The sequence below is a fragment of the Sciurus vulgaris genome, assembly GCF_902686455.1.
Source record: "Sciurus vulgaris genome assembly, chromosome: 5".
Classification (NCBI taxonomy): domain Eukaryota; kingdom Metazoa; phylum Chordata; class Mammalia; order Rodentia; family Sciuridae; genus Sciurus; species Sciurus vulgaris.
Genome location: NC_136465.1, coordinates 70,063,536 through 70,082,790, shown reverse-complemented (window position 1 = coordinate 70,082,790; position 19,255 = coordinate 70,063,536). Strand labels below are relative to the sequence as shown.

Sequence of the window (19,255 nt, the reverse complement as noted above, 5' to 3'; positions counted from 1 at the left end):
AGGACATATAATGGGGGGTAGGAGGGGTTAGCGTTAGGGCTAGGGTTAGGTTTAGGGTTAGGGATAAGGAGGGTGGTAAGAATGGAGGAAGGAAGGACTGTATAGAGGGAAAAGAGGGGTGGGAGGGGTGCGGGGAAGGGAAAAAATAACAGAATGAATCAAACAACATTGCCCTATGTAAATTTATGATTTTTAATAAAAAAATGGAAAAAAATTAGCTCAATTTAGCCATTCCACAGTGTAGACATTTCAAAACATCCGTGTTACATACCATAACATATACAATTTTCATCAATTAAAAAAGAAAGCAGACATTCACCAGTTAGACAAGGTCAGGGAAGTGATTCAAGGCAGAGGAACCAGCATGAGCTTAGAATCCTTTTCTGGGCCAGTTGCTGTATGACATTTGGGGTAGATGAGAAGGTGCTTATTCTCATAAAGTGAGAGCTAATTCTTGTGCCTGGGAAATATTCCCTTGACTGGAGCATCATCATATTCCCCAGCTCCTGATGTCATCTGTTCCTAGAGAGCCCAAAAGAGCTGTTGCAGGAACCGGGATACAATATACCCAGAAGAACTTAAGAGCACTTTAGGGAAGCAATTCTCAACCTGTTTTGTGACTCAGACCTCTTTGAGATAAGATGAAATACACATATGCCCAGAACTTCGCATATAGACTTTCTGAAGCTCATCCCTAGTGTCTAGATTAAGAAGTCTTGTTTGGACTAGGCATGGTGGTTCATATCTATAGACCCATTTTAGAAACTGAGGGAGAAGGATCACTTGAACCCAGGAGATTGAGATCAGCAACACCTTGTCTGAATGAATGGGGGAGTAGCTCAGTGGTGGAGTGTGTCATGCATGAAGCGCATACACATAGAAGGACTCTTGCTTTAAACTGTTGTAATTTATGTCTTAGTAGGAAAGAAGGATCCATAAATGAGTGTGGTGGCGCACACCTGTAATCCCAACTAGTTGGGAGGCTAAGGCTGAAGAATCTTTTTTGAGCTCAGGAGTTGGTGGTTAGGGCATTGTGAAACCTCATCTCAAAAAAAAAAAAAAAAAAAAAAAAAAAAAAAGAGAGTAGAATTCACAACAAAGAATAAAAAGTTCATTTCATAATGATAAATGAATCTATTCATTAAGAACACACAGCAACTTGGTGTGGCTGAGACAGGAGGATTGTGAGTTCAAAGACAGCCTCAGCAACTTAGTGAGACCGTGTCTCAAATACAAAAAAAGGGGCTGGGGATGTGGTTTGGTGGTTAAATGCTCCTGAGTTCAATCCCTATTAAAAAAAAAAAAAACACGTAACAATTCTAAATGTTTGTATACTTGATAATAAAACTTCAAGATAACATTAGGGGAGCACTGATAGAACTGCTAGAAGTAGTAGACAAATGTATAATTGTAATCTGAAATTTTAACACCTTTCTTTTTAATAACTGATAGAACAAAATATGAGGTCAACCAATAAGCATATCAAAGATTGGAACAACACTAGCTAGCATTTGGACCTAATTGGCATATGCACTGAAAAGGAAGATATGCAACTGTATATGCAGGCAACATGAACATGTATATAAAAATATGAAGTACATAGTAATAAATCTTTAAAAAGACTTATTCTTTTTTTTTATTTAAAAGTAAACATGTTTTATTAAGTTTGAGTAGGTAAAGCTTATACATAATGATAAAAAAATCTTTAAACAATACAAAGCAAACATACTGAAAACTAAATCTCCTTCCCACTTTTGCCCCACAATTTCCTATCTTCTACATAGAGGCAGCCATGGTCATTAGGTTCCTGTTGGTTTCTTAGATATACTTTTGTTTTACATATATATATATATGTATATGTATATGTATATGTATATGTATATATACACATATATGTATAAATATATACATATACATATATATACATACATATACATACATATACATATATATATATATGCATGAGAAATAGATGATAGTTACCTTCAATATTTAGTAGCATATTAATGCACTTTCTTCTGTAACTTGTTTTTCTCATTTATCCTGAAAATATGCCAATATGTATCAAGTTGTTTTGTACTTAAACATACCCATAATATTTCATTTAATCAATTCCCCACTGATAGACATTTAGATAATTTCTAAAATTTAGCTCAGATGAAGTACTTAAGCAGTAAAATTTCCATTAGATAATGCCACCTCATCTTCCTGTGAGGTCCACTAATTTATACTTTTAATAACAATCCAAGACTTATTCTTTTAAAGAATAAATATATACAAGACCTGTTCATTGTTAACTACAAACCACTGCTAAGTTTAATTAAAGATTTAAGTAAATGGAAACATATGGTATGTTTGTGAATAAGAAGAGTAAATATTGCTAATGTCAGTTATTTCCAGATTAATATTTGCATTCTACACAATTCTATCTAGCATACCAAGTGGTTTTTTAAAAGTGAGCTGATATGAAATTCATATGGAAGTATACAAGACTCAACATACTCAAAATAATTTCAAAAAAGAGGAATGACTTAGAACTACAATAATGAAGATTGTGTGGAATTGGCATCAAGAGAGATGCATAGATCAATGGAACTGCACATGTATACTATCATTTGATGTTTGGTAAAGATGTAAAGGCAGTAAAGTCTCTTCAACAAATGGCATGGGTACATTTGGGTATCTGTGTGCAAAAAGATGAGCTTCAATTCATAACTCATGCCACAAAGAGCAACTCAAAATGAATCAGTAAACCCTCAAACTCAATGTTCTACATGAAAACATGGGGAAAATCTGTCTGAACTTGGATTGGTCAAAGATAACTTAGCAACAGTACTATAAACATAATCCATAAAAGGAGAAAAATGAATAAATTGGACTTTAAGCAATAACTTCTCTTTGAAGATACTATGAACAGAATGAAAAAATAAGCTTCTGACTAGGAGAAAATATCTGAAAATCACAAATACATCTATGCTATATAAAGAACTAACAAAACAGATAAAAGTTTTGAACTTATACTTCACAAAAGAAGATATGTGGATGGCGGATAAGTACAGAAAAATCACCCAACTTCATTTATACACTAGGGAATTTAAAATCACAGTGAGATACCACTACACACTTGTTAGAATAATTTGGTATAGCCATTTTGGGAGTTTATTTAAAAGTATGGAACAGATAAGTGACAATAGATCAGTGGTTACCTGAGGAAGGGCAATGTACTGGAAGGGAAGGGATGGAGGGCTTATAAAGAGGCTAGAGGAAACTTTTGGAGGAGGTGGGCAAAATTTTGAATATCAGAGAATAATAAAACCAATTATTGCTTTGCTTATGATTAATCTATCTCATTTCTTTGAAGTTGGGCAACACTCAGTATTGAGTTGCCCTAAAAGTTTCCATGGAATAATGGAGTTATTTGAATTCAAGTGTAGCTTCCTCGGTAAGATAAAAAGACAGGCTATGGCAGTACTTAGCTGTGGAAGAACTAGACCCTGAACCTGCCCTGAAAAGGTCCAAAAGGGCCATGTGACATTATGATGATTTAGACCATCCTTGAAGAGTTGAGGAAAGAGTATTTGCCTTGGGTCCGTGGAGAAGCTGAGAGTCTTGTTCTGACTGTCCCTGTGTACACAGTGTATTTGTCAACTCTTGGATGCTCTGGCTCTCAGTGGCTATGGAGGAGTCAACTTGCTGTCACAGCTGGAAAATGTTACAGGCATGCTGTTCAAGCTGGTAAGTGCGGTGGGGCTGAGAACTTCCTTGCCTTGCCTTGGACTTGCCTTGTCTCTCTTCTTTGGAGGTGATGACTTCTCCAGTGCAGGTCACCACCTCCACATGACCATTGTCTTTCATGTGGTGTCCGTACCTATCCATACCTTGGAGCAGGCAAATGCCTGGATTTGGGCACAACGTAGGATATTCTTTGTCAATAAATTGGACACATCTTATGTTTCTGGGAAAAGGGCAGAAGGCTCAAGCCACTCCATCATGCCTATGGGAAATGCCAGGCCTTCTGCCTTATGACCTAGGATAAGAAGACAACTGAACATTTGTAAAAGGGTGATACCTTCCAGAGAATTAATTTGTTGGCTGGTGTCTTCCCTCAGGAGCTAAGTATGAGTTGTATCTTCTTGTTTTCCTTATTGCCAACACCACACTTTCATGACTTTAAGCCTCAGTTTCCCCATCCATGTGTAGGGGTGCTGGTTTTCAGTTCTTCCAGGTCTGATGGTCTTGGTTCCCTCATAGGTGAGTGAAAAAATCACCAACATAGATCCTCATTCTGTGCAGAACCACAACCTTTCCCTGAGGGCTTTCTCCCTGCTGAGTAAGTGAACATATTTCCCTGGCCCCAGGTGTGTGTTCCTTACTTTTGTCTCTGGACTAGAGTTGGCTCCCAGGTTCCCATGGGGGGGGGGTGCTTCCATCCTTCTAGATAAGATACAAAGTTATTCATATAAGATTTGAAACTTAATCAATCTGAAAGGGCGTGGACCTTGCTCCACCTCCACCCCTTTCAATCCTGTTCCCTGGGGATAGGATTGAATTCCCTTTCTCCAATAGTGATCCCCAGCTCAGAAAGGGAATAATGTGATATATAGCACTGATGGGAGTTATTGGTTTGCTGATCTGTGGGGGGCAGGTGGTTGGCAGGAGAGGGACAAGGCATAGCTCTGGAAAAATATCTGCATGGCAAATCCTGGACAAATGCTTGTTTTCTTATGTCTTCCTTTCTCCATGGTAATGGGCCCTAATTTATTCATTCCATGTCATGGGGTTTGCTGTGAGTATGATTTATTCCTCCTTATAACTGACACTTAAATATACCCTTGATTATCTTGTATTTACATTCTTGTAATAGCCAAGTTGTACAATGATCAGATGGTATTTTTAATACGAAAGACCATGGAATCCAAGGATCCAGCCAGGGTTGTGTCAGCCCTTCAGGTCTTCCGGGATGTATTCCATGTTGGTGAGTGGAAATGGGGCATGGTCCTGGGACTTTAGGATTTGGTCTTTACTAGGAAGATCTTGTTTCTCAGGAGACTGTCTAGTGAACTAGCTACAAAGATGGTTTTAAATTCAAAGTAAACTTAGTGTTTTCAATCTTGGTTTTGCCTCTTACTAGCTGTGCAACCTTGGACAGATAACATTTCATTTCTACCTCTCTTTCCTCATTTTAAAAGTGGAGGTAAAAGTAATATCTGCCTTTGGTGTTTTTTAGTGAGGATTGAAGAAAAACAGGTGAGATGCTTAGAACAGTGCCTATCATGCCATTGGTTTGAGTGGTGTATATATGATTTTCCAAGAGAGTTTCCCCTCCTAGTGTTTTGTGAATCTTTCACTGTGTGCTTAGCACAGTGATAGACACTGAGAATATACATATAAAACATGTTCTGTGTTCCCAAGAAACTCACTATTGGACAGGTGTTATGGTTCATATATGGGGTGTAAAACAATGTAAGAAAGTTCAGAGGTGTAATGATTGGGTTATGAGACCCTTCATCTTATTAGTGCATTAATTCACTGGTGGATTAACTGGTTGATAACCATAGGCAGATAAGGTGTAGCTGGAAGAAGTAGGTCACTGGGGGTATGCTTTTGGCATACATATTTTGTCCCTTGCGAGCAGAGCTCTCTTTCTCTCTCTGCTTCTTTGTTGTTATGTCCTGAGCTGCTTTCCTCTGCCACATACTTCTGCCATGATATTCTACCTCACCTGGGGCCCAGAGCTACGGAGCTGAAGAACAAAAGTCAAAGTTCTAAAAGTTGAGGTGGAAGAGATGGGGGAGAACAGCTTGAGTGGAAAGATGAATTTGTGTGTTCCGCAACGGAAGATTAGAAGGAATGGGGCTTAGCTGCCAGCTGGATGAAAGTACTGTTTCAGATAACTTTCGAGTCTGGGCTAATCATTTTCAGGGTGCCTGGGAGTCAAGGGATGACTGAGATGCCTTTGGAGACTCCACCTAGCCTTTGGAGACCAGTACTGTGCCTGGAATTCTTTCCATCTGTCTGTCTTCTTATGTCTCTCCAGAAACAGAGAAGGAGGGAGGAAGCTGACCTCCTGCTGCATATGTGTGTTTTCTCTAGTGCCCCAGACAAAGAAACTGCAGAGTGAGGTGATAAATTCTGTCATCATCGTGATACAGGAGGATTTCAAGACGGTGAGCAGAGGATGAATGTTTGTGCTGGGAGGGCCATTGCTTTCTGAGTTCTTAAGGTGGTATAAAATGGAGAGGGGGAGGGCCATGGGAAATGAGGAAGGTTGGGTCCTACAGCCAGTCCAGTTCTGGTGTCAGACCTCAGTTCTTGGGTTACATTGGAGTTTTTCAGAGCCTGAGAAGAAGTTGAGAAATGGACAGTGCTTACAGCCTGTCTTTTTTTGGACCTTTTCTGCAGGAAGCAGTGTGGTGTCTCCAGTGGGGACGCAGCTCTAAGTGACATTAATTTAAGCCCCTGAGAACACATAATTGCTGTTTTGTTTTGTTTTGAGAGAAAATCTCCAATATCATATCTGGGGTAGGATCCTCCAAAGCTGTATTTTTAACAAGCCCACTGCCAGGGTTGGAAGCAGCGGAGACTCCCAGCTCTGGATTGAGCAGGACAGAGCATTGAGGTGCCTGAAACAGGGACAGTGGTTTTGAGTGCCAAGTGGAGAATAATGAAACCATCCTAAAAAAGAGAGACATAAAGAAGGTTAATGAAGAGGATGGGGTCTTGAGGGTTGGGCTTTCAGGAGTTACAGATTCATTCCTGGCTTTACCTTGGAAGGCCAGAACATAGGAACCTTTCTGGACTCAGATTCTTTCCCTCCTTAACTCTCCTGCCATTTTCAGTAGCTCTGGGGACAAAAAGTACCTAGCATTCTATAAGATGGTGACAGAATTGAAGTGGATTGAAACTTCAGGACAGAGTACTAAAGTGGTCAGTTTCATTGGTAGGTGGTCTGTCATGGCCGTTGAGTCAACAGAAGAGTCACGCTGGGCTTGGAGTGGGGAGATTTGTAAGTAGGGAGATCTAGAGTGGGGAGATCTGCATTCTTTGATGACCTCCCTAATCTTCCTAATCCTCTGTGTCCTCACTGGAACATGAAGGATTCTGCTGGCCATCCCTGAGATATCCTTCCCAGCCTTACCATGTGATGGTCTGTACCCCCACAGGTGCGTATACCCCTCCTGAACTTCATTGAGACCCTAAGCCAGTATGACTACTTAACTCTGTCCCAAGGGAACATCATCGTTGACTACCTCATCAAGCTCAGCCAGTCCAGTTCCTCAGTGAGTAGAGGGCAGGGGTGAGGGAAGACACAGATGGGGGGCAAGCCTCAAGAGGCAGAAGGCGAAAGGGCAGAGTTAAAAACAGCAGGGCAACAAGAGGGAGGGGTAGCTGGCATGATGTGGAGGGGCTTTGGCACCTAGGACCCTGAGCAGTGAGTAGGCAAGGAAAGGCTAGTAAAGGCCTCACATTGATTTCAAATTTTAAAATTTCCTTTTCTTATTCCAGAATGAAGAGGACATTCGAATAATGTGCTTCAAAATCCTACAGATGGTACAGCTAGACAGGATCAAAGGGGCTTTTTTCCTCTTCTGCTGGCTCTCAGATCGCTGCTCTGCCCTATCTTCCACTCACCCTCCATCTTATTCCTGGTTCTGTCTCTCCTATCCCTTGCCACCTCCATCTGTTTCCACTCAGGTGCTGGGGGCCCCTCTGAGCAGTAGCTTGGCAGAGTATAGGATGAGGACATTGGGCAGCAAGACTGGAGGCCTGAGCCTGAGTTTCATTGATGGTTTCCAGTTGTAAACTCTTGAATTAATTGTCCTCTGGACCACTTTCTCCTTCTGTGATAAAAGGGACGATCATGAGCCCAGCATGCTCACAGAACCTCCAATAATTCATGGCTGCTCTAAGGAGCTAACTCATGGATCAGAGCTGAGAAGGGGGGCCAGGAGGAAAAACAGCTGTGATTTATGCTCCTCCCTGGATTTGCAGTCATTCTTTTTCTTGAAAAGTTCTGTCTTCTGACCATTAGCATTTTTTTTTCTGCATTTGTAATGTTTCCTCATGAAGGCGATTAGAAGTCTCACAGTTCCAGATTTCACAAAGCCCCTCTATATAATCATTTCCTTCCTTGTATTATTTTAACAAGGACCTCAGTTACATTTCACTAATATGGGCTGAAAGGGGGAAGAAGAGAGGGTAAAAAGGAGAGAGGGAGTTAGGGAGGGAAGGGAGAGGGAGAGAGAGAGAGAGAAAATATGAATGAAGGGGAGGGATGCTAGATATGAAGTGAAGGTCTCAAATGCCCCTCTAGGAAACCAGGAAAGGAATACGAGATCATGGGTTGGAGAATGTATGATTGGGGCTGCCTTGCTTTTGGAATTGAAGCCCTTGGTACATCCCTTGCCAGGTGTCCTTGCCCATACTGATCACCTTGGTGTGTCATCCCAACAACATCTTGTCCTTTGTGACTCTAAGTAAGGCAGCCACAGAGGTAGCTCTGAAGGCACGGACCCTGGGCCGAGTCCCCTACCTCAGCAGCTTCCACCTCAAGCGTGAGTACAGGGGAGGGGCAGCCTCTGGACAGGTGGCAGCTGTGAGCATCCAGGCTGTGACAGACCTGGTATGGGAGTGTGAGGCAGTTGAGACCCTGTGGGGGTGGCAGGTTGAGGAGGGAGGGGTGCATTTCTATGATGTGGGTGAGGCTGCCATTGGGGACTTAGCCCAGGCATAAGTGAGAAGGCAGATGGTCAGGCAGCAGCCTAAGGTTACTTGGCCCCTTATGATATACAAGGGGCCTCCTGTGAAAGAGAAGCAGCCCTGGACACAGTTTCTTCCTGCCTATAGTCTTTATTTTAAAACTCTGGAGTCAAGACATGAAAACATTGTTGGTTAATTATAAAGTTGTCGGTCTGCAGGCATTCCTGAGCCTCTGTTTTTCCTTGGCCCCAGCTTGGAGCCTTGCTCCATACTTACCCCATCCCTGACCTGTAGTCTTGGTGGCATTAGCGATGGGGTAAGGGTGTCATTCAGCACTTTATTCATTTTTTTTAAACTGAAAATACATTGTTCGTTTTTTTTCTTTTTCTGAGTCAAGATGTCACAAGACACCTGGTACTGGTGTTGATGTTCCTTCTCCACTTTGCTTTTTCTCCTCCTGTGTGGTTCTGATGGTGGCTGCAGTGCACTGACTCTGTACCCTTCCTTTATCCTCTCAGCTGACCAGGTCATCTCCCCTCAGAAACTACTGACCCATCTTGTGGTAAGTGATGCTGGGATGAATATTCTTGTCTCCATCTGTCCATTCACACACCATCACTCGTCTGTCTGTCTGTCCATTTAATAATCCTTAAATAGTTTGAGAACTATTATTATTCTAAGTCTTATGCTGAATATGTAATAAGGAGGTAAGACTAAGGATCATGTCAGTCCTAGGGAGATGCAGTCTGGGCTAAAGAGCTTGGAGGAGGGAACTGTAGCATAAGTGGTAGGACTTGGAGCCTGGGATCTGAGTGTAAGATAGAAAATGCTTGACCTGCCTCCTGCGTGGTCTGATGGTGAACTTCTTTCTCTTGACCTTGGGTAAGTCCCCATGCCTTTCTGGATGTCATTTTTCTCAACAAGTGTGTTTTGTTTCTCTGTCTGCTCACCACTATGACAGATGTTACGAACACTTGGAGGGATGGAGAGACCTGAGATGTCCACAGTTGTAATGAGGGAAACAAGTAATCTAGTCACTACAGATCAATGTGATGAGTGTACTAACACAAGGTGCAGTGGGGTCTTAACGGAGTAATGGGCCAACTTGGTCCCCAGGCGTCATGAAAGGTGTGGCAGAAGAGGTGATGTTTGAGAGCATTTTGGAGAACGTGTTTAACAAGTGGAAATGAATGGGGAATGTCTAAGCTTCAGGTCTACCTTTCTGTGATTTTATTCTAATTTTCTTCATTCTTAAATTCTTTTTCTCTGCCTCCTGTTTGCTTTTCTTGTTTCTCAGATGCTTTCCCTGAAGCCTTACAGAGAAAAGGAGTTTGGTGTGAGCTCCTTAAGGCTCTTATTTGCCCTGCATCCTATCACTTCCCTGCATCCTGTTATCAACTCAAGCGTGGGTCAGGTTTGGAAGAAGGAGATCCCCCAGATGTTGCGGATCCTGGATGGTGAGGAGTGGGCTGGGAGGGTGGAGGGGAGGGATGGAGCTGGGGCAGTGGGGCAGACTCCAGAAGGGTTTGAGTCACAGGTATAGAAAGGATCTGGTTAGGGGTGAGGAGGTGTGGGAATATCTGCTTTCCCTTCTGGAATGCTCTTTGGAGGGGTCTGCTTATTTGGTTAATGTTCTATGTGAAGCAAATTCTCAGTCCAGAGCTCTGAGTCTCTATAATCCCAGAGTGACTATTGCCTATTCATGTGAGTTGAGGATTATGGGAGAATGTGAAAGGCTTTCAGACAGACCCAGGTTTGCATCCTTGCTCTGACACTGAACAGCTATGGGTATCTGACCTTTGGAATGTCACTCATCTATTGGGGCCTCATGAAGTGGGTTAGCAGTTGTCTTGCAGGGTTGTAGTGAGAGTGAGATGAGAGGGTAGAATGTTCTGGTGTTGGTTCTTTTTTCCCTGGATGGGGCCTTCTGATCTGGAGCATCTTCATACTGTTATCTTTTCCAGATCACACTGAGAAGACCCTGAATCAGAAGGAGTGGGAGGAGAGACTCCTCCAGGTGAGGCCATCCCTGAGAGATACCTCTCTCCACCCAGTGAGGTTCCCTCTTCAGCATGATAGGGGAAGAGAGGCTCTGGGAACCCCATGGTGAAGGCCATGATCAAGGGACCTTCTTGACCAAGGGAACCTTTGTCTGGGGACTTGTGACTCCTGGTCCCTGTATGGGGGGTCTCTGATGATACTCTAAAGATTTGACCTTTCACACCCATAAGGCCCAAACTGCAGTGGAGAGCAAGGAAAGATCCCTGGTTGTTATGTTCTTGGGCAAGCCATTTAGCCTCTCCAGACCACTGCCTCTTCATCTGCAAACTGAATGATCATTGTTATCTCACACAGTTCAATAGGATGATAAAGGAGAGGGCTTTGTGAGCTGAAAGGATCCTCTTCATACACGAGTTGGCATGACCATTATTCTAGTGTTGTTCTTGAGTCTCTGACCAAGCTGGACTCCATTTTTGGTCTTTCTGTATTTTCAGACAGTGTCCTTGCCTCTTGGTTCTTTCTTACTCCACTTCTATGAGGCAGAGAAACCCACCCACCTTTCCTTTTGGCTTTCTCCTCCCTTCCTTTTTCTCAGTTTTCAGGTCAGTCACTAATGGCCATCAATGATGATGATTGGCTGAAGCAACTCACCAAAGCCGTCCTGGAGAAGATAAATTACTTTAGTGACAATGAGGAGAAGGTATGGATGTGCGTGTGGCTGGGGTGGGAGTTGTAAGGGAAGCAGGTGGGGGCATGGAGTGAGGGTGAGGAAGGAACCTGGTGGGAAGGGTCATAGAAATGCTCATGAAGGACAGGTCTTGGGGGCAAGAGTAAAGTGGTGTCCCTAGGCCCTGAGGAATCGAGGAATGAGCAAGATCACTCTGGAATGGCAAGAGCATGAGAGTATCTCATGTTTGCATAGTGTTTTAGGCTTTCTCTATTTTCTGTTGTCTTAATGGAACCTCCCAGCAATTCTGTACAGAATATAGCTGGTACTTGGGTACAATGGAAAGATTATTGACCATAGAGTCAAACTTAAGCAAGTTAATTTAAACTGTTTGAAGATGTAGCATGGTTTGAGGACTGTGCTTGACATTAGGATCCAGAGCTGACTGAGATAGTGGGACACCTTTCTTCATAGTGTTTGTATCCATGATGACAAAGGCCTGGGTCCTCATTCTGGCTGTTGCAAGTGTTCTGGGCATCAGATGCCTTAGTCTGTGTTTAATCTAACTTGCCTACTTGGGAAATGGCAAAAATAACCTCTAGATCCTAGGAGGGTTGATGAGGAGCAAACACAGGGATCCTGTGAAGATGCTTTGTCAACTCAAAAGGCTAAACAACCCAGTATCCAGGGGTTTTACAGTCTTCAGCAGATTATTATACAATTGGCATTTGAATCCAGGTTCTTTGATTTTTGATCTTGTTTGCCTGTCCCTGAGCAATACTTTATTTTAGCTTAGGAATCTCCAGGCAAGAGGCCTTACTTCTAAGACCTTAAGTACTGGCAAATATTTACAAAGCACCTACGAGATGCTCTGCTTTGTAGATGGTGGCTTAGGGATGCAACATGACACGAGCAGGAATTGTTATCTTATAAATTCAGTTACTAGAAATATGTACTAGGTGCCCACAATGCAGCAAGTATTGTTAGTCCCAGGTTCATCATGTAAAAGACAGGCCCTGTCTTCAGGGAAATCATGTGTACCTGAGGGAGTAGTCTAAGAGATAGCACTGCAGAGGGGAACTACTTATGTGACCTGTGAAGGGGGACAAAGCAACTTTCATGGAGATGATTCACCATCTTGATTTTCTTGTGGTTGTCCCAGTTATATTTTTAATTGGTGTATTACAATTATACATAACAGAGGATTTTGTTGTTACAAGTTTGCACATAATCACCATAAAAATATAATTTGTTCACTTTCATAGAAGTTGTCCCAGGTTTAACACTAAAAGTCCAGAAAAGGCCTTGGTCCTGGGTACACTGGGAAGATGGCCCACCTTGCAGAGGAAGATTAGTAGTAATTGCCAAGTAAAATCAGTGCCTTAGGTCAGGTGGTAGAAGCAGAGTCTGAGGTGTGGAGAGTCTTGCTTAAGTGATCTATCATGTAGGTGGTGTTTGTAGTGCAAGTGATTTATCAAGGGAGTTCTCTCTCTCTGTCTCTCTCTCTCTCTGTCTCTCTCTCTCTCTCTCTCTCTGTGTCTCTCTCTCTTTTTAGATAAACAAACTTTATTTACAAAAGCCAGGGACCAGACTTGGCTCACTGTCTGTTCTACATATATGGAGAAGCATAGTGAGATATAACATATGCCAGGCACTATGCAGTATTTTCATTTAGTCACCAAAAAAAAAAAAATCACTGTGAAGTATGATAGAGAAGCCCACTTTATAGGTGAAGAAACTTATATTCAGAGAGATTAAGTAACTTAGTTAAGGTCGTATAGAATTCAACCTCAGATATGTGGTATTGACAGGGAACAGACAGGTGTGAATGGTGGGAGCATGAGGTTAAGGGAATAATTCTATAAAATGGGCCCACTGTGCTGATCCCCACATGCTTTCTTTTCTAAGAACCAATTTACTTGCAGCCCTGCCTGGCTTAAGCAGACAGGATATGTCACATTCCGCAGCAATCTATCTGTTATCTGCAGGAAAAATGGAGACCCAAAAAATATCTGTAAAAGGAACTCAAGTTATGCTGTAGGAGCTGGAAGACTTTTGTGACACTTTTCATAGAGCAGATCCCAAAAAACCTCCTAACAATACAATCTGTAAGAATTTATGGTGAAGAGTCCAGTTAGAGCTGGGATTGTGGCTCAGTGGTAGAACACTTCCTGGTATGTGTGAGGCACTGTGTTTGATTTTCAGCACCACATATAAATAAATGAATAAAATGAAGGTAAAAAAAAAAAAAGAAAAAAAAAGAATCCAATTAGAACCTGTCAGCATGAGCCAAAGTGATCTAGAGTTGTCATGGCAGTGAATACTTGAAAGTCTGATGTCATCCTGCTGTCAATCAAAAGTCAAGAGACATCCTTCCCTGCAACTGGGGTTGGGATTAATTATATCTAAACCACATGCCTGATTACCAGGGAAAGGTTACTAATTTCCCCATGATTAATCAGGGCTGTGTTGGAAACTTCTCTGGACTCTCCAATAAAACTGGAGTGCAGGAGAGGCATGCTGTCCCTCTCCTTTCTGAGAGGACCTACTCTTTCCCTAAAGAGTGTCCCCTTGTCCCTTTCCCATTCCTTCTAATATATTCATGCCTGTTCCTCTTTGCAACCTGTCTAAAATCTTTGTGACTTGAGTGCAAGAATTGGGGTTTGAGCCCTGCATAGTGGCCCACACCTAGAATTCCAATGACTCAGGAGGTCAGGGTAGGAGGATCCTGAATTCAAATCTAGCCTCGGCAACTTAGTGAGGCACTTAGCAATTCAGCAAGACCCCATCTCCAGGGGCTGGGGTTGTGGTTCAGTGATAGAGCACTTGCCTGGAACATGTGAGGCACTGGGGTCAAACCTGAGCACTACATAAAAATAAAGTATACATTTGTTGATTGGATTATTTGTATTCTTGGTGTAGAGTTTTTTGAGTTCTTTATATATTCTGGAAATTAGTGCTCTATCTGAAGTATGAGTGGCAAAGATTTTCTCCCACTCTGTTGGCTCTCTCTTCACATTACTGATAGTTTCCTTTGCTGAGAGAAAGCTTTTGTTTGATTCTTGCTTTTATTTCTTGTGCTATGGGAGTCCTGTTAAGGAAGTCTGATCCTAAGCTGACATGTTGAAGATTTGGACCTACTTTTTCTTCTATAAGATGCAGGGTCTCTGGTCTGATTTCAAGGTCCTTGATCCATTTTGAGTTGAGTTTTGTGCAGGGTGAGAGATAGGAGTTTAATTTCATTCTGTTGCATATGGATTTCCAGTTTTCCCAGCACCATTTGTTGAAGAGACTGTCTTTTCTCCATTGCATATTTTTGACCCCTTTGTCTAGTATGAGAAAATTGTATTTATTTGGGTTTGTGTCCATGTCCTCTATTCTGTATCATTGATCTACCTGTCTATTTTGGTACCAATACCATGCTGTTTTTGTTACTATTGCTTTGTAATAGAGTTGAAGATCTGGTATTGCAATACTCCCTGCTTCGCTCTTTCTGCTAAGGATTGCTTTAGCTATTCTGGGTTTCTTACTAAGGAAATGAACAGACACCTCACAGAAGAAGATGTACAAGAAATCAACAGATATATGAAAAAGTGTTCAACATCTCTAGTAATAAGAGAAATGCAAATCAAACTACCCTAAGATTCCATCTCACCCCAATTAGAATGGCAATTATCAAGAACACAAGCAACAACAGGTGTTGGAGAGGATGTGGGGAAAAAGGTACACTCATACATTGCTGGTGGGGTTGCAAATGAGTGCAGCCACTCTGGAAAGCAGTGTGGAGATTCCTTAGAAAACTTGGAATGGACCCACCATTTGACCCAGCTATCCCACTCCTTGGCCTATACCCAAAGGACTTAAAATCAGCATACTACAGAGATACTGCCATATCAATGTTCATAGCTGCTCAATTCACAATAGCCAGATTGTGGAACCAATCTAAATGCCCTTCAATTGATGAATGGAAAAAGAAACTGTGGTATATACATACAATGGAATATTACTCCGCCATGAAGAATGATAAAATTATGGCATTTGCAGGCAAATGGATGAAATTGGAGAATATCATGCTAAGTGAGATAAGCCAATCTCAAAAATCCAAAAGGCGAATGATCTCACTGATAAGAGGATGATGACACATAATGGAGGGTGGGAGGGGGGCAAGAATGGAGGAATGAGGGACTGTATAGAGGGAAAAGAGGGTTGGGGAGGGGTGGGGAAAGGGAAAAAAAGGGGTGGAGAAAGGGAGGGGAAGGGAAAAAAATAACAGAATGAATCAAACAACATTACCCTATGTAAATTTATGATTACACAAATGGTATGCCTTTACTCCATGTACAGAGAAACAACATGTATCCCATTTGTTTACAATTAAAAAAAAGGAAAGCCAATTCCCAGCTCAGTTCTTAGCTTATACATTGCCTCCCTATGACCATTCCCTCAAATTGTTAAGTACCCATTTTATATTTTTGTTTGAAATTTTTTTCATTCTCTAGAATAAATGAAGACCACATTAAAAAATATACAATTTGACTTTTTTTTAAAAAAGACCCTGTGTCTAAATAAAATAAAAAAAAAGGCTGGGGATGTGGCTCAGTCATTAAGCACCCTGGATTCAATTCCCCCCCAAAAATTCAATTCAATACCAAAATTCAATATAAAAAAAAAAAAGTCAGATCTTCATGCTGCCTGTTTCTCAGTAGGCCCTAGCCCTATGACCAAATCCCAAAGCCTGTACTTTGTGACTGTGGCAGAGCACTTGCCTAGTATAGAAGAGGCCCTGAGTTCAATCCACCAAAACACACATACACACCAAACCTGTGTGTTTTCTACAGAAACAAAAATGTGCAGAATACTGAAAATAGATGGGCCTCAAGATCTCACCAAATTCAACATCCTCATTTTGTAGAGAGGAAATGGAATAATGGGGCAAGAGCACACTAAATCAAACTTGTCTGTCTTTCCTAATGTCGTCACTTGGGGTATAGCATCTCCCTTCCTGGATAAGTGGTCTTCAGGGGAATTTCCACTCCCTGAGTGGACACTAACTCTTCCTTTAGAGTCTCATCTTCCTCAGCACTGATTTAAATCTCAGGGAAACTTTCCCTCATAGTTGCACAACAGGCACTCTTGAGGCTACATTTTTCCTTATTTGCAAACTTCCTCCAAAGAGAACTTTCTTAGAAACCCCTGTGATCTTTTCCTTGCTTCCTACTGATTTGAAGTACCCATTTTATCTTATTTTATTTTTTCTTGTGAGGGAGTACCAGGGATTGAACTCAGGAACACTCGACCACTGAGCCACATCCCCAGCTCTATTTCACTTAGCTCTATATTTCACTTAGAGACAGTGTCTCAATGCATTGCTCTGTGCCCTGCTTATGCTGAGGCTGTCTTTGAACTTGCCATCCTCCAGCCTAGAATCCCAAGCTGCTGGGATTACAGGCATTTGCCACCTCGCCTAGTTGATGTACCCATTTTCTTTTATTTTTTTAAAATTTCATTTATTTAAAAATTTTTTTAGAATATTTAGAGGATTCAAATACTTTTATTAATGTCTGAATAGACAATGTTTTTTTACAAACATAAACATCTCATCATTCATTTTTAATGATTTTTTAAATTTTAAAATGCATTTTGAAGATGAAAAAAAAATCAATGCTGCTAATTTAATTCAACCTTAGCAGAAGAAAGTGAAGCAAGCTGGAATGAAAGTGTGCATTCTGTTGGGCTTCTCCACAAGTCGTTTTTCTTTTTTGTATGTAATATTTTATTTATTTATTTTTTTATTTATACAGACTGCATTTTGATTCATTGTACATGGATGGGGTACAACTTTTCATTTCCTTGGTTGTGCACGATGCAGATTCATACCACTTATGTAATCATACATGTACATAGGGTAATGATGTCTGTCTTATTCCACTATCTTTAAGGGAGTACTCTTGGGAGAAGCTGGAGTAGCATGAAGGAAGGTAGATGGGGAAAGACAGAAGGCATATGAAGACCTGGTCTGACCCCATGAAAGTCCTTGGTGTAAATTGCACTGCAGAGTCTTTCCTGCCTAGAGACAATCAAGGGGGGCTTTTGCGCCTAGGTCTCTGCCTATCTGTCTGCCCTTAGCTTTAGGCTTCCATAGTTTGGTAGGAGGCTAGGCAGGAGGATGGAAGAATGCAACTCCAAGGCTCCCCTGGGCACAGAGGCCCAGATTAACCTGGGGAATGATGGGAGAAGTCTATAGGTGAAACTGGCCTGTGGCCAGTCACAAGGAAAGCGCTCTCAAGTCTGGACAGGGAGCCAACAGCACAGGACAGAGTGGGGAAAATGTTCTGGTAAAACATTTGTTCATCAAGGAGGACATCTGTATGTGTGCTGTTCAGGCTCTGCATAGGCACTGGTGATCAGCAAGATAAACAATGCAGCTGAGCTACATTCTGGGCAGAGATGTGGGCTGGGGAGAGTTGGGAATAAACCAAACAAATACATGAACAGAATCACTAGTGACGGATGAGATTCTGAAGGAAAGGAGCAGTGTGGTGTATTGGAGGGGAACTTAGAGGAGGTCATGGGAGGCATGGGGCTAATGTGAGTGAAAGAAGAATAGGGAAAGAGTGTACAAATAGAAAATAATAGGAAATGCAAAGACACTAAGTTGGAAAGTAGAGAAGTATATAGTAAGCAAGGATAAAGATCACTGGACTAAGGGAGAAAGACTATGTAAACATATCTACCATTATGCAATTTTGATTTAAACATGCAAATTTAAGGAACTGTATTTCCCAGGTGGAAGTGGGAAGTTTGTTTATCAGGGAATTTCTTGAGATGGGATGGTCCCTACCCTAAGAGACTGAGAAATGAGATATGCAACTTTCTCTTCCCTTTAGCTTTAGCTGCTATACTATGAGACTGCTACCTTATCCATACCCCCACCCTGACCCTGAGGACTAAGAAGGCTGGCGGGGAGGTTGAGACAGAAAGGAGACTGGTGGCTGACAATTCCTGTCTCTGAAATGACTGTTCCCTTGGCTGTCCCAACTTCATTCCAATCTATCTCATATTCCCATCTATCTCAGGCTTTCCTATATAAATTCTTCGGCTTCACCCTGAGAACCTCAAGGAATCTTCATCTGGTGAAGACCATGCTCTTATCCATCCTGAACAGTGCCCACGAGGAGCTGCAGGAGAGAGAGGTGAGGCAGAGGACCATGATAAAAGGGGAACATTTCTCATTTTAGAGAGGTTAAAAGCTCATATTTGACAAGCTGGACTTCCTGGGTTGGAATCTCAATTCTGCTCCTTACTAGCTATGTGCCCTTGGGTAAATTACCAAATCTTTCTGTATTTCTGTAAAATGAGGCTATGGTACCTTCCTCTGAGGATATTTTCTAAAAAACTTTTTATTTTGAAATAATTTCATATTTACAGAAAATTTATCAAAGAAAAACAAACAATAGTATAAAGAATTTCTGTATACCCTTCCTTCAGATTTCCCAAAGTGTAACATTTTCCTTTGTATTATCATCTCTCTCTTTTTTTCATATATGTGTGTGTGTGTATAAACATATATATTTATTATTTTGTGAATCATTTCAGGAAATTGTATGATGCTCATTTACCTCTAAGTACTTCAGTGTACATTACCTAAAAGCAAAAATTTTCTCATATATAGTCACAGTGAAAAACCTAAATCAGGAAATTAACTTTGCTATAGTATCATTATCTAATTTATAGGCCCAATTCAAATATTGCCAATTGTTCCACCACTATTCTTTTTGGTTTCTTTTTGAGACAGGGTTTCACTAAAATAGTGAGGTTGTCCTTGAACTTGTGATTCTCCTGCCTCAGCCTCCCCAGTTGCTTCACGGAGTAGTCTTAATAAAGGCT

The 19,255-nt window shown here is 41.5% G+C and overlaps 1 protein-coding gene across 1 annotated transcript in view; it reads left to right on the top strand.

The window, feature by feature from the left end:
- The window catches only part of LOC306661359 (maestro heat-like repeat-containing protein family member 1), a 172,649-nt gene that overhangs the window by 91,267 nt on the left and 62,127 nt on the right, over positions 1-19,255 (top strand). Inside the window, exons 11-22 of the mRNA XM_079140303.1 lie at positions 3,637-3,735; positions 4,252-4,330; positions 4,865-4,975; positions 6,094-6,167; positions 7,164-7,280; positions 7,507-7,551; positions 8,411-8,555; positions 9,219-9,262; positions 9,998-10,157; positions 10,665-10,717; positions 11,297-11,401; positions 18,445-18,561. Of these exons, the coding sequence (XP_078996429.1) occupies positions 3,637-3,735; positions 4,252-4,330; positions 4,865-4,975; positions 6,094-6,167; positions 7,164-7,280; positions 7,507-7,551; positions 8,411-8,555; positions 9,219-9,262; positions 9,998-10,157; positions 10,665-10,717; positions 11,297-11,401; positions 18,445-18,561 (1,149 nt within the window). The remainder of the gene's footprint in view (positions 1-3,636; positions 3,736-4,251; positions 4,331-4,864; positions 4,976-6,093; positions 6,168-7,163; positions 7,281-7,506; positions 7,552-8,410; positions 8,556-9,218; positions 9,263-9,997; positions 10,158-10,664; positions 10,718-11,296; positions 11,402-18,444; positions 18,562-19,255) is intronic.